A 20,115-nucleotide genomic window follows, 5' to 3' on the forward strand; every position below is an offset into this window, starting at 1 on the left:
AGATACGATTGGCTTAAGCAGCTATCCGTCTGCAAATGTGCAGTGTTGATTGATCGAGATGCTGTAACGTCATCTCCGACTGTTCGGTTGAGGTATCTTCCCTCGCGCTTAACCCGGTTGTTACCCGCCGTGATTTTCATATTTACCTCGCTGTAGCGTACTACGTTAGTTACCCTCGCTTAATCAGCGACCTAATGCAATTGGCTAAACTTGCTTGCTGCTGGGCACTCATTTTTGGCGATTGGCCCGTTCGCTTTCAGAGGAGTGGTTAGAATTGACAACCCGGAAATGAACTGTTTTTATGTCGAGGTGACGAACTGTCGATTTCAAGCAAAACAATGGGTAAATATCGGTCCCCTTTTTGTCATATGAAATACAATGCATTGTCAAGTTATATTAGCTGCATATTCCATATACATTTAAAAGGCAATCGATATATTTGCGCGAGATATGTTGTACGCTTTTTGCAAACAGTGGCCAATGTATATGCTACTCCGTTGGAATGTATACTCATGTGCCATGTCTTCCGTGCTTTGAGTTGCATTATGTACAGTTGTGACGCTTTCAAATACTATCCACTGCAAACTATCAAAATGACAGTATAGCGGTAAAGCTGGGGTGTATTCACTGGGAATGAAAGGGGGGACCTACGTGAATTTGTCCAATATAAACTATTGTTTTCGTTGCGAAACGCTACTCTTTGGACTAATGATTACAGCCCTGGGGTGTATTCATTACGTCTTGCAACGAGAACAGTTTACCGTTTAAGAACCAACCGGAAGTAAATATAGGAAAATGGAGGGCCCTACCTGAATTTGTCCAATAGAAACTCTCGTTTTCGTTGCGAACTGTCTCCCCTTTGGAGTAAACGGTTTCTGTTGCAAAACGTTTTGCAACAGAGGAGAGGTTTTGCAACAGAATCGACGTAATGAATACACATGTGCACTACATTTTTTTGCTAGAAATTGTAATTAAGTGTTTCACCTTGACAGCAAGATGCAGTTGTATCGTGACTAGGGCTGGGAATTGCCAGGGACCTCAAGATAAGATATTATCAAGATACTTAGGTGTCGATATGATATGTATTGTCATTCAATACTGTGATTTTATTGTGATTCGATGTTCCAAACATATTGTTCACCATATGTCTGCTGCAGAGGGACAAGAGGGAGCTATGAGAAACGAGTTTTGATCAGTCATGGAAATAAAAGTGCTGAAAACAAATTGGCTCCCTATTTAAAAAGAAGATGGAGAACAAGCTCTGAAGGAAAAATACTGGAGTTTTGGTACAGCCAACTAGCGCAAAAATAATATTGCGATATTGTCAAAAAGATATAATACGATATATCGTCAAAAACACCAGTCTCAACGTCAACAGTGAAGAGGCGACTCCGGGATGCTGACTTTCTAGGCAGAGTTGCAAAGAAAAAGCCATATCTCAGACTAATCATCTAATCTTTTCTTTTTATTGGCCAGTCTGAGATATGGCTTTTTCTATGCAACTTTGCCTAGAAGGTCAGCATCCCGGAGTCGCCTCTTCACTGTTGACATTGAGACTTGTGTTTTGTGGGTACTATTTAATGAAGCTGCCAGTTGAGGACCTGTGAGGCGTCTGTTTCTCAAACTAGACACTAATGTATTTGTCCTCTTGCTCAGTTGTGCACCAGGGCCTCCCACTCCTCTTTCTATTCTGGTTAGAGCCAGTTTGCGCTGTTCTGTGAAGGGAGTAGTACACAGCGTTGTACGAGATCTTCAGTTTCTTGGCAATTTCTCGCATGGAATAGCCTTCATTTCTCAGAACAAGAATAGACTGACGAGTTTCAGAAGAAAGTGATTTGTTTCTGGCCATTTTGAGCCTGTAATCGAAACCCACAATTGCTGATGCTCCAGATACTCAACTAGTCTCAAGAAGGGCAGTTTTATTGCTTCTTTAATCAGCACAACAGTTTTCAGCTGTGCTAACATAATTGCAAAAGGGTTTTCTAATGATCAATTAGCCTTTTAAAATGATAAACTTGGATTAGCAATTAGCAAACACAACGTGCCATTGGAACACAGGACTGATGGTTGCTGATAATGGGCCTCTGTATGCCTATGTAGATATTCCAATAAAATCAGCCATTTCCAGCTACAATAGCCATTTACAACATTACCAATGTCTACACTGTATTTCGGATCAATTTTATGTTATTTTAATGGACAAAAAAATTGCTTTTCTTTAGAAAACAAGGACATTTCTAAGTGACCCCAAACTTTTGAACGGTTATATATATATATATATATATATATATATATATATATATATATATATATATATATATATATATATATATAGTACCAGTCAAAAGTTTGGACACACCTACTCATTCCAGGGTTTTTCTTTATTTGTAATATTTTCTACATTGTAGAATAATAGTGAAGACATCAAAACTATGAAATAACACATATGCAATCATGTAGTAACCAAAAAAGTGTTAAACAAATAAAAATATATTTTATATGAGATTCTTCAAAGTAGCCACCTTTTGCCTTGATGACAGCTTTGCACACTCGTGGCATTCTCTCAACCAGCTTCATGAGGTAGTCACCTGGAATGCATTTCAATTAACAGGTGTGACTTGTTAAAAGTTAATTTGTGTAATGTCTTTCCTTCTTATTGCGTTTGAGCCAATCAGTTGTGTAGTGACAAGGTAGGGTTGGTTTACAGAAGATGGCCCTATTTGGTAAAAGACCAAGTCCATATTATGGCAAGAACAGCTCAAATAAGCAAAGAGAAATGACAGTCCATCATTACTTTAAGACATGAAGGTCAGTTAATCCGTAAAATTTCAAGAACTTTGAAAGTTTCTTCAAGTGCAGTCGCAAAAACCATCAAGCACTATGATGAAACTGGCTTTCATGAGGACTGCCACAGGAACGGAATACCCAGAGTTACCTCTGCTGTAGAGGATAAGTTCATTAGAGTTACCAGCCTCAGAAATCGGCAATTGATTGCGCCTCACAGACCTTCATGGTCGAATTGCTGCAAAGAAACCACTACTAAAGGACACCAATAAGAAGAAAAGACTTGCTTGGACCAAGAAACACGAGCAATGGACATTAGACCCGGTGGAAATCTGTCCTTTGGTCTGATGAGTCAAAATTTGAGATTTTTGGTTCCAACCGCTGTGTCTTTGAGAGACGCAGAGTAGGTGGACGGATGATCTCTGCATGTGTGGTTCCCATCGTGAAGCATGGAGGAGGAGGTGTGATGGTGTGGGGGTGCTTTGCTGGTGACACTGTTGGTGATTTATGTAGAATTCAAGGCACACTTAACCAGCATGGCTACCTCAGCATTCTGCAGCGATACGCCATCCCATCTGGTTTGCGCTTAGTGGGACTATCATTTGTTTTTCAACAGGAAAAGTACCCAACACACCTCCAGGCTGTGTAAGGGCTATTGGACCAAGAACGAGAGTGATGGAGTGCTGCATCAGATGACCTGGCCTCCACAATCACCTGACCTCCACCCAATTGAGATGGTTTGGGATGAGTTGGACCGCAGAGTGAAGGAAAAGCAGCCAACAAGTGCTCAGCATATGTGGGAACTCCTTCAAGACTGTTGGAAAAGCATTCCAGGTGACTACCTCATGAAGCTGGTTGAGAGAATGCAAAGCTGTCATCAAGGCAAAGGGTGGCTACTTTGAAAAATCTAAAATATATTTAGATTTGTTTAACACTTTTTTTGGTTACTACCTGATTCCATATGTGTTATTTCATAGTTTTGATGTCTTCACTATTATTCTACAATGTATAAAATAGTAAAAATAAAGAAAAACCCTTGAATGAGTAGGTGTGTCCAAACTTTTGACTGGATATATATATATATATATATATGTGTGATTTTATTGATTTTCAATATAACTCCATCCCTCTCCCCTCAATCATCATCCTCTTCTATTCCTCTTTTTTCATTCTCTCTTTTACAGTCACTCTGTGGCCTGCCATTTTGCTTGTGCCAACCTAATCCTCTGACTGATTATCACGTAATGCTCTTGCCTTATTATCAAAATGGAGGAGCTTTGCATTTTTTGTTAAATGGCTGATATGTGTAGACTTTACAAATTAAGAACTAGGAATGAGTGTTGTTATCTAGAGAATCTAGAGCAGATGATTACACTAGATGACAGAGAGAGAACACTTAGCATAATGAGTGGGTTTTTAAGGGAATCTGTGAAGTTAAACTGGGGTGTGATCTCAGCTAGAGCTCAAGAGGTCAGCTATAGATTTCTCTAACAGGCATTAACATGGACACAGCTTTGTCTGCAGCACTAATTTGAAAAAGCTCTCTACACTCAGGCCCTATCCGCTAAAAGGGTTGTTCAGTAGGAATGTTTGTAATGCATCCAAAGTTCAAATGCCGGCAGGGGTAGTGTGTATGACAAACTGTTTGAACTTGGTTCGTCTAGCCTAAAAGCCTCAAGACTCTGTTAGCCTGATGAGCTAAAGCCTAGCCATTCGCTTGGGGAGCTAATGCAAGTCTTCAGGCCTCAGACAAGGTTAGGCTACTCATCACGCCAGCCCGTTTCTGTGAAGTGTTTTTACTGTAATGAGTGACTGTTCCAGACATGAGCACATCTTTTTACAGCATTCCTTTGTCCGCTTTAGAGAGAAAGAAACATCCCTTGGGTCTTCACAAGCCTGGGTCTGTCTGGCACTCTAGCACGTTAAGCATTCCATTTGCTCAATCGTTTTAATTGCTGTGTACAACTGATAAAACATGAGAGAACAAAAGTTTGCACATCACCGTTTTACGGCCCTATGTGTTCTGTGATGCATTAGTTGATCAAATATTCTTAACGCTACACATTTTATTTGCATGAGGTTAGGCCACAGCAGTTGCACATTACTTCATCAGACACAACTAACATTCTCATTCATTAACTGTTCTTGCTTCACCATTCAATGCTCTTCCTTGGCCTCCTAAATGTTTCATGCGTTTTTAAGTTGTTTTCCTGCAAACCCTGCTGTACTTATTACTCATACAAGCTTTGCATCTTCCACCTTCGTACTCACAAAATCAATTAATTCTCCTAAATAATTTACGTTCTGAGCCAACCAGATTAACCAGAGCACAAATCTTTGTGTCAGGCAGAAGTGATATACAGTGAGGGAAAAAAGTATTTGTTCCCCTGCTGATTATGTACGTTTGCCAACTGACAAAGACATGATCAGTCTATAATTTTAATGGTAGGTTTATTTGAACAGTGAGAGACAGAATAACAACAAAAAAATCCAGAAAAACGCATGTCAAAAATGATATGAATTGATTTGCATTTTAATGAGGGAAATAAGTATTTGACCCCTCTGCAAAACATGACTTAGTACTTGGTGGCAAAACCCTTGTTGGCAATCAGAGGTCAGACGTTTCTTGTAGTTGGCCACCAGGTTTGCACACATCTCAGGAGGGATTTTGTTCCACTCCTCTTTGCAGATCTTCTCCAAGTCATTAAGGTTTCGAGGCTGACGTTTGGCAACTCGAACCTTCAGCTCCCTCCACAGATTTTCTATGGGATTAAGGTCTGGAGACTGGCTAGGCCACTCCAGGACCTTAATGTGCTTCTTCTTGAGCCACTCCTTTGTTGCCATGGCCGTGTGTTTTGGGTCATTGTCATGCTGGAATTACTATCACGACCCATTTTCAATGCCCTGGCTGAGGGAAGGAGGTTCTCACCCAAGATTTGACGGTACATGGCCCCGTCCATCGTCCCTTTGATGCGGTGAAGTGCTTGCGGGCGCTGCAGGATTTCAGTCCTTCACGGCGTAGTGTGTTACCAATTGTTTTCTTGGTGACTATGGTCCCAGCCTCCTTGAGATCATTGACAAGATCCTCCCGTGTAGTTCTGGGCTGATTCCTCACCGTTCTCATGATCATTGCAACTCCACGAGGTGAGATCTTGCATGGAGCCCCAGGCCGAGGGAGATTGACAGTTCTTTTGTGTTTCTTCCATTTGCGAATAATCGCACCAACTGTTGTGACCTTCTCGCCAAGCTGCTTGGCGATGGTCTTGTAGCCCATTCCAGCCTTGTGTAGGTCTACAATCTTGTCCCTGACATCCTTGGAGAGCTCTTTGGTCTTGGCCATGGTGGAGAGTTTGGAATCTGATTGATTGCTTCTGTGGACAGGTGTCTTTTATACAGGTAACAAGCTGAGATTTGGAGCACTGCCTTTAAGAGTGTGCTCCTAATCTCAGCTCGTTACCTGTATAAAAGACACCTGGGAGCCAGAAATATTTCTGATTGAGAGGGGGTCAAATACTTATTTCCCTCATTAAAATGCAAATCAATTAATAACATTTTTGACATGCGTTTTTCTGGATTTATTTGTTGTTATTCTGTCTCTCACTGTTCAAATAAACCTAACATTAAAATTATAGACTGATCATTTCTTTGTCAGTGGGCAAACGTACAAAATCAGCAGGAAATCAAATACTTTTTTCCCTCACTCTATATATATATATATATATATATATATATATATATATATATATATATATATATATATATATATATATATATATATATATATATATATATATATATATATATATTAAAAAAAATCAGAAAATCACATTGTAGGATTTTTTTATGAATTTATTTGCAAATTATGGTGGAAAATAAGTATTTGGTCAATAACAAAAGTTTCTCATTACTTTGTTATATACCCTTTGTTGGCAATGACACAGGTAAACGTTTTCTGAAAGTCTTCACAAGGTTTTCACACACTGTTGCTGGTATTTTGGCCCATTCCTCCATGCAGATCTCCTCTAGAGCAGTGATGTTTTGGGGCTGTCGCTGGGCAACACAGACTTTCAACTCCCTCCAAAGATTTTCTATGGGGTTGAGATCTGGAGACTGGCTAGGCCACTTCAGGACCTTGAAATGCTTCTTACGAAGCCACTCCTTCTTTGCCCGGGCGGTGTGTTTGGGATCATTGTCATGCTGAAAGACCCAGCCACGTTTCATCTTCAATGCCCTTGCTGATGAAGGAGGTCTTCACTCAAAATCTCACGATACATGGCCCCATTCATTCTTTCCTTTACACGGATCAGTCGTCCTGGTCCCTTTGCAGAAAAACAGCCCCAAATTATGATGTTTCCACCCCATGCTTCACAGTAGGTATGGTGTTCTTTGGATGCAACTCAGCATTCTTTGTCCTCCAAACACGACGAGTTGAGTTTTTACCAAAAAGTTATATTTTGTTTTCATCTGACCATATGACATTCTCCCAATCCTCTTCAGGATCATCCAAATGCACTCTAGCAAACTTCAGACAGGCCTGGACATGTACTGGCTTAAGCAGGGGGACACGTCTAGCACTGCAGGATTTGAGTCCCTGGCGGCGTAGTGTGTTACTGATTACATTTACATTTTACATTTTAGTCATTTAGCAGACGCTCTTATCCAGAGCGACTTACAGGAGCAATTAGGGTTAAGTGCCTTGCTCAAGGGCACATTAACGTCATTTAGCAGACGCTCTTAGCCAGAGCGACTCACAAATTGGTGCGTTCACCCTATAGCCAGTGGGATAACCACTTTACAATTTGGGGGGTTAGAAGGATTACTTTATCCTATCCCAGGTATTCCTTAAAGAGGTGGGGTTTCAAATGTCTCCGGAAGGTGGTGAGTGACTCCGCTGTCCTGGCGTCGTGAGGGGAGCTTGTTCCACCATTGGGGTGCCAGAGCAGCGAACAGTTTTGACTGGGCTGAGCGGGAGCTATGCTTCCGCAGAGGAAGGGAGCCAGCAGGCCAGAGGTGGATGAACGCAATGCCCTCGTTTGGGTGTAGGGACTGATCAGAGCCTGAAGGTACAGAGGTGCCGTTCCCCTCACTGCTCCATAGGCAAGCACCATGGTCTTGTAGCGGATGCGAGCTTCAACTGGAAGCCAGTGGAGTGTGCGGAGGAGGGGGGTGACGTGAGAGAACTTGGGAAGGTTGAACACCAGACGGGCTGCGGCATTCTGGATGAGTTGTAGGGGTTTAATGGCACAGGCAGGGAGGCCAGCCAACAGCGAGTTGCAGTAGTCCAGACGGGAGATGACAAGTGCCTGGATTAGGACCTGTGCCGCTTCCTGTGTAAGGCAGGGTCGTACTCCGAATGTTGTAGAGCATGAACCTGCAGGAGCGGGTCACCGCCTTGATGTTGGCGGAGAACGACAGGGTGTTGTCCAGGGTCACGCCTAGGCTCTTCGCACTCTGGGAGGAGGACACAGCGGAGTTGTCAACCGTGATGGCGAGATCATGGAACGGGCAGTCCTTCCCCGGGAGGAAGAGCAGCTCCGTCTTGCCAGGGTTCAGCTTGAGGTGGTGATCCGTCATCCATACTGATATGTCTGCCAGACATGCAGAGATGCGATTCGCCACCTGGTTATCAGAAGGGGGAAAGGAGAAGATTAGTTGTGTATCGTCAGCGTAGCAATGATAGGAAAGGCCATGTGAGGATATGACAGAGCCAAGTGACTTGGTGTACAGTAATCCCTCGTTTATCGCGGGGGTTACGTTCCGAAAATGACCCGCGATAAGTGAAATCCGCGAAATAGAAAACTTTTTTTTTTTTACAATTAGCAACTATTACATGTATACAAATACAGTGACTCACGTGTAGGCCGTTTCACTGCTCTTCAGACTGGGCCGCTGCATCCTGACTGCGCTCTGCAGTGTTCTCTTCTTCTGAAGCCCGCGGTGCAGGTGTGTTTGTTCGGGAGAAGAACATAGTGATAGGCAGCTGTTGTCGCTCTTTTTTCTTCTTTGCAAAAAGATCCTTGTACACCGACATGCCACCATCGATTACGTTGGAGAACTGTAACGAACGGCTCATCAAAGGGTCCCATTCCTCAGCTACTCGCTTAAGTTCAGTGGCCATTCGCACCATGGTTGCTAAGCGACCAAGCGTTAGTCCTTCCTCCTCATCTCTCGTGTCCTCTTCTCCCTCTTCTCTTTCATCGTCGCTTTGTGGCTTTGTCATTTCTGCCAGCTCTGCATCGGTCAGCGGCTGTGCGTCTCCATCAATCAGGGCGTTTATGTCATCCGGACTCATGTCATTAAAGCCGTCTCCTCCAATCTGTTTAGCCAGATTCACAGCTGTTTCTACGGCAGAGTTTTTAGCGAATCAGAATGCAGAGCACAATGCACCAAAAAAAAAAAAATGCATTATGAAAATCCGCGAAATAGCGAATCCGCGATAAGTGAACCGCGAAGTGGCGAGGGATCACTGTATAGGGAGAAAAGGAGAGGGCCTAGAACTGAGCCCTGGGGGACACCAGTGGTGAGAGCACGTGGTGCGGAGACAGCTTCTCGCCACGCCACTTGGTAGGAGCGACCGGTCAGGTAGGACGCAATCCAGGAGTGAGCCGCGCCGGAGATGCCCAGCTCGGAGAGGGTGGAGAGGAGGATCTGATGGTTCACAGTATCAAAGGCAGCAGACAGGTCTAGAAGGACAAGAGCAGAGGAGAGAGAGTTAGCTTTAGCAGTGCGGAGAGTCTCCGTGACACAGAGAAGAGCAGTCTCAGTTGAATGACCAGTCCTGAAACCTGATTGGTTTGGATCAAGAAGGTCATTCTGAGAGAGATAGCAAGAGAGTTGGCTAAAGACGGCACGCTCAATAGTTTTGGAAAGAAAAGAAAGAAGGGATACTGGTCTGTAGTTGTTGACATCAGTGGGGTCGAGTGTTGGTTTTTTGAGAAGGGGGAGCAACTCTCGCTCTCTTGAAGACGGAAGGGACATGGCCAGCGGTCAAGGATGAGTTGATCAGCGAGGTGAGGTAGGGGAGAAGGTCACCGGAGATGGTCTGGAGAAGGGAGGAGGGGATGGGGTCAAGCGGGCAGGTTGTTGGGCGGCCTGCAGTCACAAGTCGCAGGATTTTATCTGGAGAGAGAGGGGAGAAAGAAGTCAAAGCATAGGGTAGGGCAGTGTGAGCAGGACCAGCAGTGTCATTAGACTTAACAAACGAGGATCGGATGTCGTCAACCTTCTTTTCAAAGTGGTTGACGAAGTCATCCACAGAGAGAGAGGAGGGGGGGATTCAGGAGGGAGGAAAATGTGGCAAAGAGCTTCCTAGGGTTAGAGGCAGATGCTTGGAATTTAGAGTGGTAGAAGGTGGACTGATGGTAGGCTTTGTTACTTTGGTCCCAGCTCTCTGCAGGTCATTCACTAGGTCCCCCGTGTGGTTCTGGGATTTTTGCTCACCGTTCTTGTGATCATTTTGACCCCACGGGGTGAGATCTTGCGTGGAGCCCCAGATCGAGGGAGATTATCAGTGGTCTTGTATGTCTTCCATTTCCTAATAATTGCTCCCACAGTTGATTTCTTCAAATCGAGCTGCTTACCTATTGCAGATTCAGTCTTCCCAGCCTGGTGCAGGTCTACAATTTTGTTTCTGGTGTCTTTTGACAGCTCTTTGGTCTTGGCCATAGTGGAGTTTGGAGTGTGACTGTTTGAGGTTGTGGACAGGTGTCTTTTATACTGATAACAAGTTCAAACAGGTGCCATTAATACAGGTAATGAGTGGAGGACAGATGAGCCTCTTAAAGAAGAAGTTACAGGTCTGTGAGAGCCAGAAATCTTGCTTGTTTGTAGGTGACCAAATACTTATTTTCCACCATAATTTGCAAATAAATTCATTAAAAATCCTACAATGTGATTTTCTGGATTTTTTTCCCCTAATTTTGTCTGTCATAGTTGACGTGTACCTATGATGAAAATTACATGCCTCTCTTTTCTTTTTAAGTGGGAGAACTTGCACAATTGGTGGCTGATTAAATACTTTTTTTCCCCACTGTGTATATACTTTCTTTTGGGGCATTAACTAGGCCTCCCTCGCCCTCTGGCTCTGTATGGTCTTAGGTAGAGGGTTGCAAAATTCATGAAACTTAAAATAAATTCCCTGGTTTTCCCGAAATCCCAGTTGGAGGTTTCCCAGAATCAGGAGGGAATAAGCAGGAAATCTGGGATCCTCCAACCAGAATTTCTGGAAATCCAGGGAATTTATTGAAAGTTCCAGGAATTTTGCAACCCTAGTCTTAGGTGATTAGGGAAGTCCTGATAAAGCAATAGAGTGCAACACACACACACACACACACCGAGAGAGAGGGAGCCAGGGTCTAGGACCACTCTTGTGCATTTATACACATCCATTTTTTATGAAACAGACTCATAACAATTAGTCCTCTTACCGCCTGGCTTGTCTTAGCATACCTGTAATGGCCATGACATCACTTTTTAAAAGTTCCAAAAGTGACATTCTCATTCATTTTCATTAAGAAAACATTAGTAGGCCTAGCACTCTGGCCAGAGAGAGAAAGGCAATAAAGAGAGGAATAAAAGAGGTTTGAGTGCTTAGAATGGAAGGTTACATTCTCCAGACCTTTTACACAAATTAATTTACATGAGAGGAGAAATGTAGGGTGAGAGCCAAAGGCATATTCCACACAGTACGAGAGCCAATTGTAACAGTTTATATTTTAGTTTGGAGAATGTAGGCTAACAAGCAAAGCTAACTGCCTTGGTATTTGTGTACGAGAGTCTAAGCCAGGAGTTTAATGCATAATAAATTGCTTATATACAAAGCCATGCATAGGCCCATACTTATATTAGACATTTTATATCTGAAGGAAGCATATAGATAATTATGTCTCAGTGATCAGAAATGCCCCTTACAAAGATAGGGATAATATCGACCATGGGCGGCGCACAATTGGTCCAGCGTCGTCCAACGTAGGGGAGGGTTTGGCCGGCAGGGATGTGGGTTCGTTTCCCACGGGGGGCCAGTATGAAAAAAATAAATAAATAAAAATAAAACATGTATGCATTCACTAACTGTAAGTCGCTCTGGATAAGAGCGTCTGCTAAATGACTCAAATGTAATGTAAATGTATATCACTGCTCAATAGATGTATCCTGTCCTGTCCTTTGGGGATCAAAGACACCCACCCCCCTTCCCTCTTTATCACTTGCCCTAATGGTGCCATCCCTAGCACTATGTCTAAACCGAAGGTCAAGATGACAGTCTAGCCACCCTCCCAAATTCCCTTGATTCCTTATAGCCTTGCTTTGAGCTGAGCTGCTACGTTTGCTTCAGGAATGTTCTGTCCTGTCCAGTTGTGACGGCCAGACAGACTCAAGGTCAGGGTGTTGTCGTCGAGCAGTTTGTGCTTATCTGTTTTCACTCGTTTCTTTGTCTTCTTTTTTACCCTATCCCTTTTTCCATCAGTAGGTCGTAGCTGACAGGATGATGCCTAGTGGTGGCGGTGACAGTTGATATGCCACAATCTTATCCGTCACTCATTCGTCACTTTGCACCAGTTGTCATAAGCCCTGATTTGAGCAGCAGACTACAGCTTGGATGCCACGGAGCGCTCATGTTTTTATCCTATTATTTGTAATGTTGCAGGAGTGGTATTTGCTCCATATAAACTATTTGTGCTAGTGTTGTTTTTGTTGTTGTGGCAGTATGCCCATATGTTGTGTATTGACATTGTCCTAGTAGTGATTCATTTGGCCTCCTAAATATCCCCAAAATGCTGCAGTTTGAAACAATCGTAAATATAGAATTTCAAAATCATTTACCCCATGAAATGTGTAGGCTACTAGCTTTTTACTTGTTTTGTATTGATTTCAGAACTAGGCCTATAGTAGATAACTTTAGGCAATAACCCACGCTCAGTCAGTCTCTCACTCACTCACTCACTCACTCTCGTTCTCACTCTCACTCTACTCACTCACCAGCTCCAGGAGAGGGCATTCTCCCTGTGTTGATCCATTATGAAGTCGATGGCTCCTGGTCAATGCTTGAACATAATTTGTGTGTGTGTGTGTGTGCTCTTTTGTGCCTCTAAGTGTATGTCCTTTATTTACAATAGGCCTAACCACCACCCATTGATCGGCGACTTTTGACCATTACATAAGAGCCATAGATTTCCAGTTCTGTGGTGAAAGCCCTGTAAATTTCACTACTTAATTTTTATAGGCAGAGAGTATTGACTGAAGTGTCAGGCTGTTATGTATTTGGCATATAGCTGAGAGTCTGAGGGTAGCTGTCAATAGTAATCCTGCTATTGATGTGTGTGTGTGTGTGTGTGTGTGTGTGTGTGTGTGTGTGTTCTAGAAGACGTTACAGTGGCCTGACTCTAACATCTCTCTCATCCCCTTACATCATAATTACATTAATATTGACAGGCCCCTGACAATAGCCACAGTACTATTGATAGCCGGCTGTCAATACTGTGTTCCCAAATAAAACATATTCATTCATAACTTGTCAACTGCTCAATAACAGTGTTGAAGGGAGTACCAGGCCAGGGGATTCTCCTGAGAGGGAGGGATGGAGAGAGAGAGGGGGGATATTTCTCACACTTGGCACTGTGTGGCTGTATGACGCTGTGGACCGATGGATTATCTAGGTATGCCCCTGCCTGCCTACCTGATTGACACACACACACACAGGCATGCGCATACGCCCACACTGAGGCAGACAGTGCATGCAAATGTGAGGCTACTACTTACTTATTTTCTCAGTAAAGCTTTGAGATAACTCTAATGAAAAGCGCTATACAAATTAAATGTATTATTACTTACCAAGGACCAATTATGCTTAGCTAAGTCACCTAAATAATGTGACATAACAAATGAGGCTATATACAGTGGGGGGGAAAAGTATTTAGTCAGCCACCAATTGTGCAAGTTCTCCCACTTAAAAAGATGAGAGAGGCCTGTAATTTTCATCATCGGTACACGTCAACTGTCTCAGACAAAATGAGAAAAAAAATTCCAGAAAATCACATTGTAGGATTTTTAATGAATTTATTTGCAAATTATGGTGGTAAATAAGTATTTGGTCAATAACAAAAGTTTCTCAATACTTTGTTATATACCCTTTGTTGGCAATGACACAGGTCAAACGTTTTCTGTAAGTCTTCACAAGGTTTTCACACACTGTTGCTGGTATTTTGGCCCATTCCTCCATGCAGATCTCCTCTAGAGCAGTGATGTTTTGGGGCTGTCGCCAGCAACACGGACTTTCAACTCCCTCCAAAGATTTTCTATGGGGTTGAGATCTGGAGACTGGCTAGGCCACTCCAGGACCTTGAAATGATTCTTACGAAGCCACTCCTTCGTTGCCCGGGCGGTGTGTTTGGGATCATTGTCATGCTGAAAGACCCAGCCACGTTTTATCTTCAATGCCCTTGCTGATGGAAGGAGGTTTTCACTCAAAATCTCACGATACATGGCCCCATTCATTCTTTCCTTTACACGGATCAGTCGTCCTGGTCCCGTTGCAGAAAAACAGCCCCAAAGCATGATGTTTCCACCTCCATGCTTCACAGTAGGTATGGTGTTCTTTGGATACAACTCAGCATTCTTTGTCCTCCAAACACGACGAGTTGAGTTTTTACCAAAAAGTTATATTTTGGTTTCATCTGACCATATGACATTCTCCCAATCCTCTTCTGGATCATCCAAATGCACTCTAGCAAACTTCAGACGGGCCTGGACATGTACTGGCTTAAGCAGGGCCACACGTCTGGCACTGGAGGATTTGAGTCCCTGGCGGCGTAGTGTGTTACTGATGGTAGGCTTTGTTACTTTGGTCCCAGCTCTCTGCAGGTCATTCACTAGGTCCCCCCGTGTGGTTCTGGGATTTTTGCTCACCGTTCTTGTGATCATTTTGACCCCACGGGGTGAGATCTTGCGTGGAGCCCCAGATCGAGGGAGATTATCAGTGGTATTGTATGTCTTCCATTTCCTAATAATTGCTCCCACAGTTGATTTCTTCAAACCAAGCAGCTTACCTATTGCAGATTCAGTCTTCCCAGCCTGGTGCAGGTCTACAATTTTGTTTCTGGTGTCCTTTGACAGCTCTTTGGTCTTGGCCATAGTGGAGTTTGGAGTGTGACTGTTTGAGGTTGTGGACAGGTGTCTTTTATACTGATAACAAGTTCAAACAGGTGCCATTAATACAGGTAACGAGTGGAGGACAGAGGAGCCTCTTAAAGAAGAAGTTACAGGTCTGTGAGAGCCAGAAATCTTGCTTGTTTGTAGGTGACCAAATACTTATTTTCCACCATAATTTGCAAATAAATTCATTAAAAATCCTACAATGTGATTTTCTTTTTTTTTTCTCAATTTGTCTGTCATAGTTGACGTGTACCTATGATGAAAATTACAGGCCTCTCTCATCTTTTTAAGTGGGAGAACTTGCACAATTGGTGGCTGACTAAATACTTTTTTCCCCCACTGTATGTGTATATATATATATATATATATATATATATATATATCTATATTAGAATCTTTATGTAAAGTATTTGATATTAACCTACTTATCTTTTAAGTTTTAGGCTACTTTTCTAATTCATTTCTAATTCTAACTTCATATCATAGACATAGTATGCCGCACTTGTAAATAGTGTCATGAATTAAATTAAACATGAATTACTTATTTCCTTGAAAATGTCACCTATTTCGTTCATTTCTAAATGTAACTGGGTGGTACTGTATCATCTCAAGTCTATTGAAACATCATGAATGCTGGATGTTATTATGGACCAAAATAAACTCTAAGCACCGCAGTGCTGCTTATTAGAATGTAACTCGGTCTAAATGTCACAACTGACCCCTTCAGTCAAAGCTGCCATATTTCCATTCCAGAGCTGAAATCTCTTAAAGCCACGTAACAAATCCTGTTCACCACAGCACAAAGGTCTCTGTAGGAATGGTCTCTCTCTTTTTCTCTCCTTCAGCCTTTCATTTCTAAACCATTTCATTTGGGGTGGGGGGGATAGAGAGAGATAAACCTAGAACGATAGAAACATGGGCTCACACAGACACACGCAGTGAGGAATCATCCAGACGTCACAGTGGTGCCATCTCATATAGAGTCCACCGGGGAGTAAAGTAGTTCCATATTGGCGGATGGTTACGGTGTAGCCGAGACTGCGCCATTAGGCTAATCCCTGTTGATGTGATTTTTCTGCACACCCCCATCTCGGCTAAGACCCTGTGTGTGTGTGTGTGTCCATGTGCATCTTAAGACCCCATGTGCCTCCGCATCGCAACGCTCAAAGGCCACATTTAGGATGGGTTTTACATGTGAAAAGTGATTTTCAGCTCCACTATAAAAATGCATAACAGGATGGACTCCTCATCTTAAAGGAGAATGTAGCTTTTTTTACAACCAAATCTACATTTGTTTATGTAAACGGCATGTTATAGAAGGGTCCAGACACTTTTTTTTTTGCAATTTCACTTGTTTTTGAGAAATCTAACCCCAACCAGCGACTCATTTCCTCATCCTCGTTATGGCAGTATGGGGGCTCTGAAAAACAACATGAACAAAAGCTCCAAAAACACCCAAATACTTCCTTTTAGAAACTGAAACGCTGTCAATATAGTGATGTAGGTCTTTACATGTTGTACACATGAACTTTATCTGCAATGTTATATTCCATTTTGTTGCGACTCGAGCGATACATCTCTATCCGTTCTACAGGTAACTGCCAAAATAAAGGAAACACTTGAGTAACTGAGGCATACAAAGTATATTGAAAGCAGGTGCTTCCACACAGGAAGTTCCAGACACTTGTAGAATCTATGCCAAGGTGCTTTGAAGCTGTTCTGGCAGCACGTGGTGGCCCAACGCCCTATTAAGACACTTTATGTTGGTGTTTCCTTTATTTTGGCAGTTACCTGTAGCAGCAGGCTAAACAGAGAATGGAAAAGCTGGATAGGGGAAATGGCTCAAGTCACACAAAATGGAATATAACGTTGCAGATAAAGTTTGAAATGACATTTTCATGTGTACAACTTCTAAAGACCTGTATCACTATACTGAGAGCGTTTCAGTTTCTAAAAGGACGTATTTGTGTGGTTTTGGAGCATTTGTTCATGTTTTTTCAGAACCCCCGTACTACACAATGAGGATGAGGAAATTAAATCGCTGGTTGCGGTACATTTCTCAAAAACAAGTGAAATCACAAAAAACGTGTCTGGACCTTTCTATAAGATGCCTTTTACAAACATTTAGATTTTGTTGTAAAAAAGCAAACTTATCCTTTGAGATTTTGGCAATGAAGCCTGTTATCTACTGTACTTCCTCAGTCAGCTTCATTGCCAAAATGTCAAAGTATTCCTTTAAGTCTGGTCCCTCTCAGTGTTTCGTCCTTCCAAGACAGTTTATTCTTGCCACTGCCGTCTCTGCTTGCTCTTTCTTTGGGGATTTAGGCCTATGTTACTGTGGAGCACCTTTGATAAATCCTTGTATTGCATACTGCATGTGATGTAGCCTACAAGTACAATTTCATTCTCATCTTCCTCTTCTTCTTTTCCAGCTTCCACCAGAGGAGCCCAGCCCCCACCAGAGGGAGGTTCAGGTCCAGACCCCCAGACTCCTGTCCTGAGGATCAACCAGCTGGATGCCTTTGAGCTGGACTCTGCTCTGGACCAGCTGGTGTGGAACCAGTTCTCCCAGTGTTTCCAACACTTCCGCCCAGGCCTGCTCACCCCCGTGGAGCCTGAACTCAAGGCCCTGCTTCAGCTCCTGCTCTGGAGGTTCACAGTCTACCCCAACAGTGCTACGGTGGGCCAGTCTATGATGAACCTCCGCTACCACAACACTCTGTCACTATCCCAGCGCTACAGGGCCCTGAGCAGGAGACAGAGGCTGGGCCTGGCCCTGCTGACCATCGGCCCCCGCTGGCTGACGGAGCGATCCCACAGCCTGCTCCTCTCCCTGGGGTTGGGGATGGGCGGCAGTCCCCCGGCCGATGGAGGTCTGCGTCTGGGACTGCGTCGAGCTCTCTCTCTGATCACCGGCTTTACCCAGGTAGGGTCATAAATTACAGTTCTGAGTTTTGATTGGCTAGCTCAGCGTTTTCCAAACTCGGTCCTCGGGACCCCAAGGAGTGCACGTTTTGGTTTTTGCCCTAACACTACACAGCTGATTCAAATTAGTTGATTATTTGAATCAGCTGTGTAGTGCTAGGGCAAAAACCAAAACGTGCACCGCTTGGAGTCCTGACCACCAAGTTTAGGAAACCCTGGGCTAGCTGTTCCTCATCCCGCTGCTATCTCCCCAGGTAGCCAATCTGATCAACTTCCTGGTGTTCCTGAGGAAGGGGCGCCACCCGTCTCTGACAGAGAGGATCCTGGGTATCCGTGCGGTGTTCAGTAAGCCCCAGGCGGTCCGAGATGTAGCCTTCCAGTACATGAATAGAGAGCTGCTGTGGCACGGCTTCGCTGAGTTCCTCATCTTCCTTCTGCCTCTAGTCAACGTGAGGAAGATCAAGACAACCATGTATTCACTGCTCTCCCCCCTGGGAGTGGGTGAGGGTGGGGAGGAGGGGGTGAGAGAGGGCTCAGCGGTATGGAAGGAGTGTGGTCTGTGTGGGGAGTGGCCTACCATGCCTCACATGGTAGGTTGTGGTCATGTGTTCTGTTACTACTGCATCAAGAGTCACTCCATCGCCTACGCCTACTTGACATGTCCTAAGTGTGGCGTGGAGGTCGGGGAGGCAGAGCCTGTCAAACTGCAGATCGAGATGACGGACATCCACGCTAGATGATGACGTCACATCCGGTCACGGGAACACACACACACAACACGTGTTAACTTGTAAAGTGAGCTTTTGGTGACACTCAAGGTCACAGTGAATGGACTTCAATACACAGTGTCTATAGAAAAATGGACATTTCCACATGCACACACACAAACACAGACAGACATTCAGAAATACACACACACAGGTTTCAGAGGGACCCTTTAACTGAGCAAGGTTTCTTTACTTATGATACTCTGGGTGAATGTGGAAGATGCACAGGAAAGACAAGATGATGATGACTGATTCAGTCTGTTGTATGTCCATGTATAATGTATGTGAGCACACACACACTGACCACCCTGCTCCTGTTGCCCCTCCGTTCCTACTGTTAGACTTTGGACAGGCCTGTTTGTTCACACAGCTCTGAGTGACTGTGGAGAAACACAGAGCATATATTTGATGAAGGAACGTGTTGATTCTGCCCCAAATTGGCCTTGCGCTGCTCTGTTCTGTTCAAATGGGAATATTTGTTCTGATGAAAAATGCAAAAACTTGACTGACGGGACTAATAAATAATGGATGAATTTCTGTTGCTCATCACCGCTAACGAAATTTGCATCTGTTTGTATTTGTGCCTAAATTATGTTCATTAAAATGTAATCAATTTAATGAATGCCCAAATAATGCCCCCATATAATTGGTGTTTCTTGTTTTAGTGAAGAGGGAAATTAAGCAAAGTTATAACATATACACTTCTCTCCCTCTGCTCTCTCTCCATATCTCCTTCTCTCTCCATCTATCCTTCTCTCCCTCTACTCTCTCCATCTCTCCTCTCCCTCTGCTCTCTCCATCTCTCCTTCTCTCCCCATGCTCTCTCCATCTCTCCTCTGTCCTTCTCTCCCTCTGCTCTCTCTATCTATCCTTCTCTCCCTCTACTCTCTCCATCTCTCCTCTCCCTCTGCTCTCTCCATCTCTCCTTCTCTCCCCATGCTCTCTCCATCTCTCCTCTGTCCTTCTCTCCCTCTGCTCTCTCTATCTATCCTTCTCTCCCTCTACTCTCTCCATCTCTCCTCTCCCTCTGCATCTCTCCTTCTCTCCCCATGCTCTCTCCATCTCTCCTCTGTCCTTCTCTCCCTCTGCTCTCTCCATCTCTCCTTCTCTCACTCTGCTCTCACTCCATCTCTCCTTCTCTTCCCATCTCTCCATCTCTCATTCTGCTCTCTCTCCATCTCTCCTGCTCTCTCTCCATCTCTCCTTATCCTCTTTCACACTGCCAAAACATGCAAAAGATCAAGGGGCAGCCAGAGGCTCAGATTGGAGACACACACTTATACACTCTCGGTCTCTCTGTCTCACACACACACTCAGTAATCTCGGCGGGCCTCTCCCTATAAGTCAGGCTGTGAACTGTAGTGAACCTCTGGCAGCCTCTTGGTTCCTTGCAGGCGAATCACTGCCTAATCCCTGTAATGACTGAAAAGATGCTTATTTATGCTGGAGTTAACCTCCTCCAATGAGCCCAGCCCCGGGCCAAATGTAGCCC

At 43.8% G+C, this 20,115-nt stretch overlaps 1 protein-coding gene across 2 annotated transcripts; it reads left to right on the top strand.

Annotated features, from left to right (window-relative positions):
• The first annotated feature begins 108 nt into the window (after nucleotides 1-108).
• On the top strand, nucleotides 109-19,252 carry pex2 (peroxisomal biogenesis factor 2). 2 transcript variants are annotated; one of them, XM_041861628.2, is made up of 3 exons: nucleotides 109-342; nucleotides 17,364-17,857; nucleotides 18,111-19,252. In XM_041861628.2, exons 1-3 carry the CDS (start codon nucleotides 339-341, stop codon nucleotides 18,594-18,596), a joined length of 984 nt encoding a protein of 327 aa, XP_041717562.1. In that variant the 5' UTR covers nucleotides 109-338; the 3' UTR covers nucleotides 18,597-19,252. The 2 variants fall into 2 exon arrangements, with proteins under 2 accessions (XP_041717562.1, XP_041717561.1); XM_041861627.2 differs by lacking the exon at nucleotides 109-342 and adding an exon at nucleotides 13,151-13,436.
• Nucleotides 19,253-20,115: the final 863 nt, after the last annotated feature.

The sequence above is a fragment of the Coregonus clupeaformis genome, chromosome 34 (genome assembly GCF_020615455.1).
Source record: "Coregonus clupeaformis isolate EN_2021a chromosome 34, ASM2061545v1, whole genome shotgun sequence".
Classification (NCBI taxonomy): domain Eukaryota; kingdom Metazoa; phylum Chordata; class Actinopteri; order Salmoniformes; family Salmonidae; genus Coregonus; species Coregonus clupeaformis.

Coding starts and splice junctions, on each gene's coding strand:
- pex2 (XM_041861627.2), top strand. Junction 17,858..18,110: donor TGATCACCGGCTTTACCCAG/GTAGGGTCATAA, acceptor CTATCTCCCCAG/GTAGCCAATCTGATCAACTT.